General features: G+C 40.2%; 1 protein-coding gene across 2 annotated transcripts in view; it reads left to right on the top strand.

Annotated features, from left to right (window-relative positions):
- The window catches only part of LOC145353127 (uridine phosphorylase 1-like), a 67750-nt gene that overhangs the window by 51657 nt on the left and 3966 nt on the right, over positions 1–12127 (top strand). For both annotated transcript variants that reach the window (XM_080203523.1, XM_080203534.1), the window contains exon 8: positions 7283–7429. In XM_080203523.1, the coding sequence (XP_080059649.1) occupies positions 7283–7429 (147 nt within the window). The remainder of the gene's footprint in view (positions 1–7282; positions 7430–12127) is intronic.

Genomic DNA, 12127 nt, shown 5'->3' with positions numbered 1-12127 from the left:
ACCCCTTAAGCACAATAATTCTTAAGAACAGACACAAGACAGGTTTTCTTGGAAGTTTGAAATATGAAAAGGATAAATGATTTTTTTCCTCAACTCCCAAATGTAATTGCAGTAACACCCACTCACACTTGTACTTACTACCCACAGATAGCAGAAAAGGTGATTGCAAAGTAAGTGTAGCATTCACTGAGCTTTTTAGAAAGAAGTCCAAAAAGTCATGAAGATGCTCATCTTTCAATATGGAAACAGGAAATGTTGCAAGCCTGCAGAATTTCTTTTGTTCAGTGAAGAAAAGGGAGGTTGGGAATTTCTGGTGTTGAATTCCCTGTGGCAAAATCCTGTAGGTTGGAGCAAAGTTGATAGGTTACTGGCTTTGCTCCAATTGAAGGTATAGCAAAGAGCTTGCCAGGTTCTGTGAGTCAGCAGGTAATTTATCTGCCATTTAGAATATTCTAGGCAGAGTTCTTTCTTTGCTGGGTAGGATCTCTTCCCTTTGTGATCTCTTTGTCTCTCAGACTGACTGCCTTCATAGTTCAGAAGGAGATTCATATTGGATTTAAAATGCCTCTCTCTGCCAGTCTGGCAGCATCTATCAGCCATTAGCAGATGGCATCTACCACCATTTGCTGTTTGTATTTCCGATTCCTGAGGCTGCATTCAAGATGTGTGTTAATAAATATTTCTTATGAGAAGCTGTTTTCTACCCAGTGACCAAAATATCAGTGTCCCCAGTGTCTACAAAACTATCGAGCCTTCACTGCTGGAGTATCTGAGATGTGTACCTTTATCCCCCTGCCTGCTTGCCTTTCCAGAAACTTCTCTGGCTTCCAGCCATTGGGATCCCAGGAGGAGGTTCCAATACCCAGTGGGTTTCTTGATGTCTGCCTAACAGGATACCAGGGTCTACCCCCAGGTGTCCATCTCCATGCTGTTGCTTACATGTAACCTGTCGTCAGATAAGGTGACTGAAGGAACACTCGGTGACAGGAAATCTAGCCCAATCTGGGCTTCTAACAATAGGCTGGCGCATTTCAATGTGGTGCGATGATCTCCTGCTGGGTCTCAGTAGAGTTCAACGATCTTTGATTGATGGGCCAGGCCCAGATATACTTGTATATTTGTACAATTGGCCTGCCCGAGGTTTGACTGTTTGATTTTAAAATGCCCAATTCTTTAAGATATCCAATTTAATCAGCCTTAAAACTAGCCATGATTATAGTGCCACATATCTATCAGGTGAGATTTATTGAAGTGATTTACAGCAGATGTATGACTTAAATGATTTGTACCCTCGGCTCATGGACTTACTGTCGATCTGTGTTTTCCTGTCAGTTCATTAGCACAGCCATTTCTCACTGCCAGCCCATCTTCCCTCATCAGCCTCCCTTTTATGTGGGTCTCATTTGCAATCTTTTTTGTTAAATTTCTCTCACTTCTGCCTTTGAGAGAGTGCAGCGAAAGTTCACCAAACTGGGATGGCAGGATTGTTGCATGAGAATAGATTAGGTGGACTAGGCCTTAGTCACCGGAGTTTAGGAAACATTTAAAATTCTGACAGGGTTGGACAGACTGGATGCAGGAATGATGTGTCTGCTGGCTGGGGTGATGGGAGTGTTCTAGGACAGGGGGTGGCAATTTCAGAATACAGTGTAGGCCATGAGATGAGGAGAAATGGTTTCACTTAGAGGCAGATGAACCTGGGGAATTCTCTACCACATAAAGCTGTGGAAGCCAAGGCACTGAATACGTTTAAGAAAGAAATAGATTTCTAGAAGCCAAAAGGCATCCAGGTGAATGGGGAGAGTATGGGAGCTTGAATAGCATATCGGCCATGATCACATTTGAATATTGGAGCAGGTTCAATGAGCTGAAACATTTACTGTTCCTGTTTTAAATGTTTTTGTTTGTACATTGTAATGATCCTTGGCCAAACCCTGAAAATTTTGGGGGAATCCACATAGGGGCCAAAACATTTTGTTAAAATAGACAAGGTTTGATACTGAAGGCATTTGCTCAGTGAATAAAGCCACAAACAAAAATAAACTTTAATATTCAAGATCAGAAAAATAAAACAATTTATAATAGCCATGTTATACTCTAACATTCAGGTTAGATATGAGGTACATGATAATTAACAAGCAAACTGTGGTCAAACACACCAGACTGTACAATACAAAGAATAGTACAGCACAGGAAACAGGCCCTTTGGCCCTCCAAATAAATGACAAACGTGACAGAAACAGATACCATGGATTTCTCAACAACCACCCAGATGTCAGTAAACGCTGTGAGTCAACCAATCTCTGGAACTCTGTCCTTCTCATGAGGAATTCCAGTCCTCACCTTCAAAGATCAACCTGGGAATTCTCTCTAAATATCATTCCAGCTTGAATGGCATCAATAACGGCCCACTTCGCAGGAGTTTTAATGTCCTCTCCTGAGATTCTATTCCCCTGGATTTCCAAGTCTACATTCGAACACCAACTCAAGCACAACTTCAGCTCTTTGGCTGTGCTGAACAGAACACTACTCGCCCCATGGCCTGCAGCACACAATCACCAACCTTCTACCTTCTTGAATGTTAAAGATCCCTCCTGAGTCCTCTTCATTTAAAGTCTGCCACTCGCAGCACTTTTCCAGGTTGAAGCCTCTTTCTCTGTTTCTCTATTTTTAACTGAATTGGGATCTTTTTCTGTCACTGTCTGGAATTCTTCCTTTGTGATGTCTCCTTATCTTCCCTCCCTTCGGGATCTCTCTTGTCCCCTCTCACTTTTCCCTGCCTGGGACTTTTATACTCTATACTGCTGCAATTTTTGCACCTTTTATTTTCTTGCAGGGGCATACTGGGCCAAAGGAACACAACTTGCAGTATTGTGCATGTGCAGCCTATTCGCAGTCTGTGCATCTGCTAAAAGCTCCAAGGTCCATCAGGAGTTTAAGTTCCCAATCTTTGCCTTTTGTCTTGTTTTTAAATTTTGATCTTGGCTTAAGTTCTCCACAGCCCTTTTATATTTTGCAGACTTTTTACTTTTGCAGTGGAAACCTCGACATCAGTCTCATCACTGCATGAAATGCAAAGTATCAGCCACGCAATTATCCAAAGCAGGCTGACTTAAAAACTGATCAATTTGAAAGTGAAATTATATAGAAAGATAAACAAGATGTGAAACAGCACTGAATAATATTCCATACCATATACTTGAGAAAAAACTGCTATTTTAGCAGTCAAACTATATTATTTCTCATCAAGAACATAAGTTGTTTTTGGAAAGTAGAAAGCAGCTAGCGGACTGTATTATATATTCCCACTCCATAGTAGATGTCTGAATTCCTTAATGCATATAATATACTGGTTTTCAATGTAATAATCGTTTGGAAGATCAGGTATTAGTTTTGACATTTGGAGTGTCAAAAGAGGTGAATTGCTGAATAGTACCAAACAATGTTTCTGAAATGCAAAGTCACGAAGATACAATAGACTTAAAATATGTCTGGGTTTGGGAAATAATAGTCATTATATAGTGCCTGATTTGAAACACTGTCACTGGAATTCTACTGCTATGCCTACCACAGAATTGGAGCAGGTGAGGAGCAAGCCTTGGGTGGCATTTTCTGGTCTCAGGTCGAGTAAGGTCATAAAATTCTGCCCAGTAACTTCAGTCAAGATCAAGCAGCCTATTATTAGTTGGGGTGACACCAGCAGCCATCTTGAAACTTTGAGAATATGTGCTTGCCATTTTGAAAAACTAGATTTCTTACTGTGGGCAATAGGTGTCTCGCTGCTGGATGCAAAAATGTCCAGGGAGTTTGGGGATGTAGCATCCTGGCTTTGGTGGAACCCAGGATCACATTTTGATGGTAGCAGCCAATTAAGTGACTGCCACCAGAATTGTCATCCTATTAAGGATAATGGTATGCCACAAGACTTGCCAGTCCAAATCAGAGGTCTTATTGCTCACCAGTACCACAAACAGCTGTGGCCGCTGCTGGGATTGTACCTGGTGGAACACATCAAGGACTTGTGATCTTAGTCAGGTGAGTTCAGTCTCAGGGCACCAGAGCCAGTTAGGTAGGGCAGAACAGAAGACCTTGATCTCGGGTGTGGCGAGATTTTCTTAATGAGAAGATGTGTAGGTTGGGCCAGAAATCATTGGAGTTTAGAAGAATGAGAGGCCACCTTATTGAGACATATAAGATTCTTAGGGCGCTTGATAGGGTAGATGTTGAGAGGTTGTTTCCCCTAGTGGGATATTCTGGGACCAAAGGGCTTAACCTCAGTGTATGGGATCATCAGTTTAAGACAGATAAGGAGGAATCTCTTCTCTCAGGTGGTACAGAATCTGTGAAATTCTTTACTGCAGAGGCCTGTAGAAGCTGGTTCATTGAGTATGCTCAAAGCTGAGACAGATAGATCGATCTTTAATCAGTAAAGAAATCAAGGGTTATGGAGATAAGATGGGAAAGTGCAGTTGAGAATTATCAGATAACTTGTATCTCATTGAATGGGAGCAGACCAGACATGATGAGCTGAATGACCTACTTCTGCTCCTATCTCTTATGGTCTTATTATGGGATAGTTACAGGACATTGGCAGTGCCATTACTGTAAGGGCAACCATTGTTAATGGGGGGCTCCCTCTATGGAGAAAAGTATGAGCCAAAGAGTGTAACCCTGCAGTTAGTAAAATGGGGGAAAAGGTTTTTAATTAGCTGTTTAAGTGGCTTACGTCAGCCCTGGATGAATGGGTCTTCTACCACCTTTCCTGCCACTGACATGATGGCATCACAGCATCAGAATGGGCAAACAACACAACACCTATTCATTGTGCCAGTCTTCCTGTCTCTACACTTCAAATGTAATTTATTCAATGTTAAGTGCGTTCAAATCTCATGAAGATGTAGTGAAGTTTTATTTAAATGAAGCTGGTTTCCTTCTGTCTAACTAATATGATATACATAATTATTTTAGGAGGAAATCTACTTGTAGTTCATTAATCTGGTTTTATAAAGTGACCATTGAAAGCTTATAGGAAAATTATTTATCTCTTGTGTTTGAGAGTAAGCGCTATTAATTTGGTTGTGTTGATTTTTACAGAGAGCTTTACAAACTTCAGTAGTGGCTCACGACATCGGTCCCACAAGTGATCTTCTAGCACTCAGTCAATAAGTCTTTCTTCCTTCTTTTTGCTCAGCCCATAAATCTTTCCAAAGAATTAATTAATTTCACTCATCAGAGAAACTTTTATCCAGGGTTGGATTGAAACCTAGATTACAGAGGTGAAAGGATGGTTAATGAATCCCCCGGAGCGACCTATCTTGATTTACTGTTGCATCTGAGTTCAGTACGCTGATGTTGCTGTCACTTGGTTACTCCAGGCATTTTATAAAGAGACAGTAATTCAACGTTTTGTCTCATAATTACATCTTGCATAATGCTTACGTATTCCTTACATTCATTGAACTAACTCTGATAATGGCAACATGGACAGTGTAATGCACATTTATGGTCGCATCAGTGAAGCAAAATTAATATTAGTATTGTTCAATCGCTTAAAAACACCAGAAGATTGCAAATGTAGTACTTTTCCATGTATTCAAAGTGCACGTGGTAGGAAAGGGCAAATTAGGCTTCTCACTCTACCAGGCAGCCTGCCACATATAAAGACAGCGTGGAATTGGAAAACTAGAGACCACACCTATTCGGGCTGGATTTTACAGCCTCACCACCCCTCTCACCAAGCATGTTTTCAGTGGCAAGGGTGGGATGGGAGGAACACAAAAAAAAACAGGGAATAGCTCACTACCTTCGTGCCTACCCTCGACCTAATCCTAATCGCTGTGGGATGACCTTTGACTTTTCTGTGGTTGTTGTGAATAGCCCGCACCTCCCCTGGAAATTGAAAGCAAAATATTGCTGAATTGGGAAATCTGAAATCAAAACAGAAATTGCTGGATAAACTTAGCAGATCTGGCAGCATTTGTGGAGATAGAAACAATGTTAATGTTTCGTGTCGATATGATCTTTCTCCAGTAGAATTCAGTCCCTGGATTTCTACTTGCAGTTTTAATTTAAGAAGGGATATTCTTATATTGGAGGCAGTTCAGAAAGGATTGACTGGGTTGATTCCTGAAGTGAATGAATTGTCTTATATGAAAAGATTCAATGAGTAGTTCTATACTCACTGGAGTTTAGAAGAATGAAGGTGCGCTTATTGAAAAAGCTAAGATTCTAAGGATGCTTGACAGCATAGTTTCTGAGAGGATATTTCCTCTCCTGGGGGAAATCCAGAACAATAGGACACAATTTCAAAACAAGGGGCCTTCCACTTAAGGTGGAGTTGAAAATGAATTTCTTTTTTCTGAGTTATTAATCTTTGGAATTCTCTACCTCAGCGAGTTGTGGAAACTGGGCCACTGAACATATTCAAGATTGACTTGGACAGATTTCAGATCTACGAGGGTCAGGGTTATGGGGACAAACAAGACAGTGGAGTTAATGCCACAATCAGGTTAGCCTTGACCTTATTGAATGGTGGCATACAGGCTCAAGGGGCTGAATGGCCTTCTCCTACTCTTTATCATGTTCTTATCATTAATTTTTAGGTAGCCCTGAAGCAAATACCATGTTTTGATTGAACTGTGCTATTAAAAGTTTGCTACCGATTAGGCAAATGACAAAAAAGAAATTATCTTACAAGTTGTTGGGATATTCTTATGCATTAAACCACTTGTGACTTTTACTGATCAAACATTATTTCTGGAGCTTTTTTTCTGAATAAAGCCTTAACAGCAAACTGTCAATAAAGAGAAAACATTGCCTTGAAGGTGTTTACTTTTAGTCACACATTTTACAAGGGGAAGTTCTTCAATATGAATAAAGCTAATTCTTCACAATAAGTTTGTAATGGTTTCCAGTCAGCACATACATAATTTTTCAGTAACAAGCCAAACCTGCACGTTGAGTATTATGAAACACACTGATATATCTGCCATCCTTCATATCTCAAAACCTATGGATTAAATGTATGTAATTGCTTTTAAATTAGACTCTTGTTTACAACTGAGTTCATACTTTATTCAGAGAAAAACTATGGATATTATATACTGACAACATATTGTTTCATTAGAAATTTGCAATTGATTCAAAAACTGTTATAATTTAGTTACTTCTATTTAAATATTCTGAAGCTGTCCATTACCACAATCCTCATAAATTGCCTGTTCCATTCATGTGATATGCAGGGGAAGACATCCATGTTAAGAAATGTATTAACTTTCTGCAGGTCAAGCCCGTTTGGATGGTGCTTTCTGCAACTATACCTACGAGGATAAGATGAAGTACTTGAATTGTGCCTATGAGGCAGGTGTTCGCAACATTGAAATGGAGTCCTCCGTATTTGCAGCCATGTGTAACCGGAGTGGTATACCAGGTAAACACTTGCACATTCACGACTTCTGATTGGAGTACTGAGCTTCTTTTGAAAATTGAGTTGCCTATGACCCTAATGTGGACTTTGAGTAACAAAATATAGAGTATACAGTTTATGCAACAGATTTGTTGCTGTTTTTATAATCCAGAACAATGTGCTTGTTACTAATATGTGGAATTTGCTTAGAACCGCCAAAATCCGTGTTTGCGGCTGGGATTCTCTGGCACTGATAAAAGTAAATGGAGTTTTGGCTGGAACACTAAATTCTCCATTCTCATTTGCAGTGGGGTGGGAGATTAGAGAATTCTGCCCCAATTTCTTTAATTTATTAGCAGATCTTCCCCTTATGGTAAATGCACTAACTACAATTAAAACTAATTGAAATTAATTTCTCCCTTGGCTCATTAGAGCGATGGTTATTTGTGTTGGAGCACTCGCTATTTTAGGAGTTCAATGTTAGCACAAACACTCTTAGATCAAATTGTCCAACAGGGTGACTCGTCTCAGGTGTGGCTCTGACAGCACAGTTTTAGCTATGTGCTCTGACACAGGAACGGAAACACTTGCAACAATCAAGGAACACTCATACAATATGCTTTCTTACTTATAATTTTACCAACAATTTGCAAAAGGGTTCACATGCAAAAGTGCACTTGAAAGCCCTGTGAGAGATTAAAGACATACGTCAAATCTGTCAAGGTAAGAACATTTTAAGTTTCAAGTACAGGTTCATATTTCACTCACTGCTGAGTCGGTGTGAGCGAGTGTTGTATACCATGTGGCTTTCTGACATTTAATTCTCTGATGGCCGATCATGCCAAGGCTGCAGCCCAGTGGATGTCCAGTGCTACTTCCTCTACATCTCTCAGTTGTGAGTTGATTGGAGGTCCAGTTCTCTGCCTCTACCTTGTGTTCTGTATTCCTGTGAGGAAAGAAGAAACCCATGAGTGAGACCTGAAGTTGACTGAAGAGCATTTGTTAAGGATGACTATAAAGAGAGAGGCATAACAATCTATGAAGAGTCAAAGGTGGTTGGACAGATAGAGAAGGATGTGTTCACTTGCAAGATAAGTTGTTGTGGGATGTGGGATGTGGCTTGAGAAAGCAAAGAGAGGAGCTTAGCATGATACGTACTTCAGAGTGGAATTGAATGTGCTCCTGTCACCATTGTTAACCTGCTTCAGTCATTAAACCATGTGGCACCACATTCCTGTTGCTGACTTCCTCAGCACCTACAGCCAAGCTTCGATTTCTCTGACAGGCTTCTGCTTCTTGACCATAGGAAAGACTGTCGACTTGCCAGCCTTTACAGTCCCTATCCGGGGAGGTCTGTGTTTGGATCGTGTGCTCCATTCTACCATTTCCTGATGTTACGCTCCAAATTCTAGAATGTATCAGTTTCATGTTTATTATGTCTTTTTAAATACTAGAGTTAAAATACTAGAGGGCAGCATGGTGACACAGTGATTAGCACTGCTGCCTCACAGCGCCAGGGAACCGAGTTCAATTCCTCGGGTCACCGTCTGTGTGGAGTTTGCATGTTCTCTCTGTGTCTGCGTGGGTTTCCTCCCACAGTCCAAAGATGTGCGAGTTAGGTTGATTGGCCATGTTAAATTGACCCTAGTGTCAGGGTGATTAGCAGCGTAAATGTATGGGGTTGTGGGAATAGGGCAAGGGTGGCATATAGTCGGTCCCAACTTGATGGGCTGAATGGCCTCCTACTGTATTGTAGGGATTCTAAATAAACTCAGCCAAGTCAACATCATGTTGCTCAAATTAATTATTAGTTAAGAAACCCAGAAATAATATGTTAGTACCATGGCTGGGTTAAAAATCCACTAGTAGAAGCACTGTAAAGCTGGATTACCTGAACATTCCAAATAACCCCTGCCTAAATTCCCAATGCATCACTAAGTCTGATGGATTAGAATCGCAAAGCGGCAAGCGTGTAAGGGTAGAATTTAATCATATCAGAAGCAATCACTATATAATGAAGAGTTAATAAACAGATCCAGAAGCAGGCTGGGCAGGTGGCTCAATAGGAGTATAACTGCAGACAAAAATGTAATTGAAATTGAACACTCCTGTGCATTGAGGCCATACTTTTACTCTGTATTTCCCGTCAATTAATCTTTCAACACAGATCAAGTAGTTTGTGTATTAGCAATGTTAGAATAATAGTCACAAATAATCTTACCATTCTGCCTAGCTGTTGATAATTCTAACCAATAACATGTACATAATGGTAACAGCTTTTCCTTCCCAAAGACATTGGGATATAGAAAGTCGCGAGACTCTGTCAACTTTTAGAATACTAAAACCATGGAAATAAATCACTCCTCCTCATTTTACTAAACCAGATATTAAGCACTTGAGACAGAATATAAAACTTGTCGTAAGTATGCTTTTACCTACCATTCTGTCTTGAATTCTCTATCTAATTTCACATGCTGTTCTGTAGGTGCTTCTTTCCTCCAATAATAAAGTGACCATTGATATTATGCCAACACTTTTGGCGGACTCTTAAATTGATTGTCCCTGGCCAAAGAATAGGATCAATAGCAGGTCAGGAACCTGATTGTTGCTGGAGCAGACTTTGTTATGGTTCTTCAACTGAGCTACAACCTTGAACCCCACTTCAGGGTTCCTGAACTAATCAGGGAGCACCACAAGATGATGAGCTGGATCTGTCAAAGGAAGATTTTCTAATTAAAGGCACCACACCAGGGATTGCAATGGCTCATCTGGATATAGACCCTTGGATCATCCAGACCCAAGACATTAGCTCTGTTCTCTCTCTACAGATGCTGTTCGACCTGCTGAGATTTTCCAGCATTTTTAAGTTTACTTTTTAGTGTGAGAAGTAGGCATACATTAACACTGCAGTGAAGTTACTGTGAAACCTAGTTACCCTAGTCACCACACTCTGGCACCTGTTTGGATACACTGAGGGAGAATTTAGCATGGCCAGTACATCTAACCAACGCGTTTTTTGAACTATGAGAGGAAACCGTAGCACCTGGAAGAAACCCACACAAGGAGAACGTGCAGACACTCCAAAGACAGTGACCCAAGCTGAGAATGGAATCCGGGTCCCTGGCACAGTGAGGCTAACCACTGTGCCACCATTTTGTTTCAGATTTTAGCATCTGCAGTAATTTACTTTTATCATACCATTTGCCTTTCTAACTGCTTGCTTGCTTTCAGTGATTGGTGTACTGGGGCACGTAGATCCCTTTTAAAGTCAATATTTCCCAATATATCACCACTTAAATAATACTCTGCCATTGTGTTTCTCCATCCAAAGTGGATAACTTCACGCTTATCCATGTAACATTGCATCTGCCATGTATTTGCCCACTCATTCAACTTGTCTAAATCGCTTCCTAACATTCTCATCACTCACATCCCCACCAAGTTTCATATCATCAGCAAATGTAGAAATATTACTTTTAGTTCCCGCATCCTAATCATTGATGTATATTGTGAATATCTGGAGCCAAAGCACTGATCACTGTGGCACACCAGTAGTCACTGCTTGCCACTTCCCAAAAGACCCCTTATTCCTACTGTTTCCTTTCTGCTAATCGATTCTCAACCTATGCCAATATATTATAACCAATCCTATATGGTTTAATTTTTCACACTAACCCCTTATGTGGGACTTTATCAAAAGCTTTCTGAAAATCCAAATACATCACACATCCACTAGTGCACCCTGATTTATTCTACTAGTCATGTCCTCAAAATACTCCTCCAGGTTTGTCAAACATGATTTCCCTTTCATAAATCCATGTTGACTCTGTCTAATCCCACCGATATTTTCTAAGTGTCCTATTATCATATCCTTTATCATAGGCTCCTGCACTACTGGTCTATAATTCCCTGTTTTATCCCTCCCTCCTATTTTAAATAGCAAGGTTACATTTGTCACTCTGCAATTTGCTGGGACTTTTACAGAATCTACGGTATTTTGTAAAGTGACAACCAACACATCCACTATTTTCAGGGCCGCATCCTCTAGTACCTTGGGATGTAGAATATCAGACCCTGGGGATTTATTGACTTTCAGTCCCATTAATTTCTCCAGCACTACTTTTCTAGATATTGCAGGTTCCTTCCAGTTCTTCTTCTTACTAGATCCTTGATTCCTTAGCATTTCTGGGAAGTTATTTGTGTCGTCCTCCATGAAGACTAAACTAAAGCAGTTGTTTAATTGCTCTACTATTTCCTTGTTCTCAATTATACATTTTCCAGTTTCAGACAGTAAAGGACCTTCATTTGTCTTTATTAATCTTTTTCTTTTTAAATACTTACAGAATCTTCTACAATCCGCTTTTATGTTACTTGCAAGTTTACTCTGTCCCCTCTTACTCCTTTTTGAATACTGAACTTGCCCCAATTGTCAAGATTTTCCTAGTAACTTTACATGACACCTCTTTGGACGTGATGCCCTGATATCATCACATTTCCTTTGTAAGCCATAGCCAGGTCACTTTTCTTGTATTTTTACACCAGAAATGAATGGCAATGCATACAATTTTTCCTTAAGTATTAGCCATTGCCTGAAGTTCCCCTTTCCATCTTAGCCAACTCACGTCTCATATCTTTGTAGTTTCCTTTGTTTAGATTTAGGACCCTAGTTTGAGATCACAATTCTTCCCTTTCCATCCTAAAGAAGAATTATATCATGTTATG

This window comes from Carcharhinus amblyrhynchos, chromosome 2, assembly GCF_965287045.1.
Source record: "Carcharhinus amblyrhynchos chromosome 2, sCarAmb.v2.hapA, whole genome shotgun sequence".
In the NCBI taxonomy this organism is placed as follows: domain Eukaryota; kingdom Metazoa; phylum Chordata; class Chondrichthyes; order Carcharhiniformes; family Carcharhinidae; genus Carcharhinus; species Carcharhinus amblyrhynchos.
The sequence above is the reverse complement of the archived record's forward strand: the minus strand, read 5'-3'. Positions and strand labels throughout refer to the sequence as shown.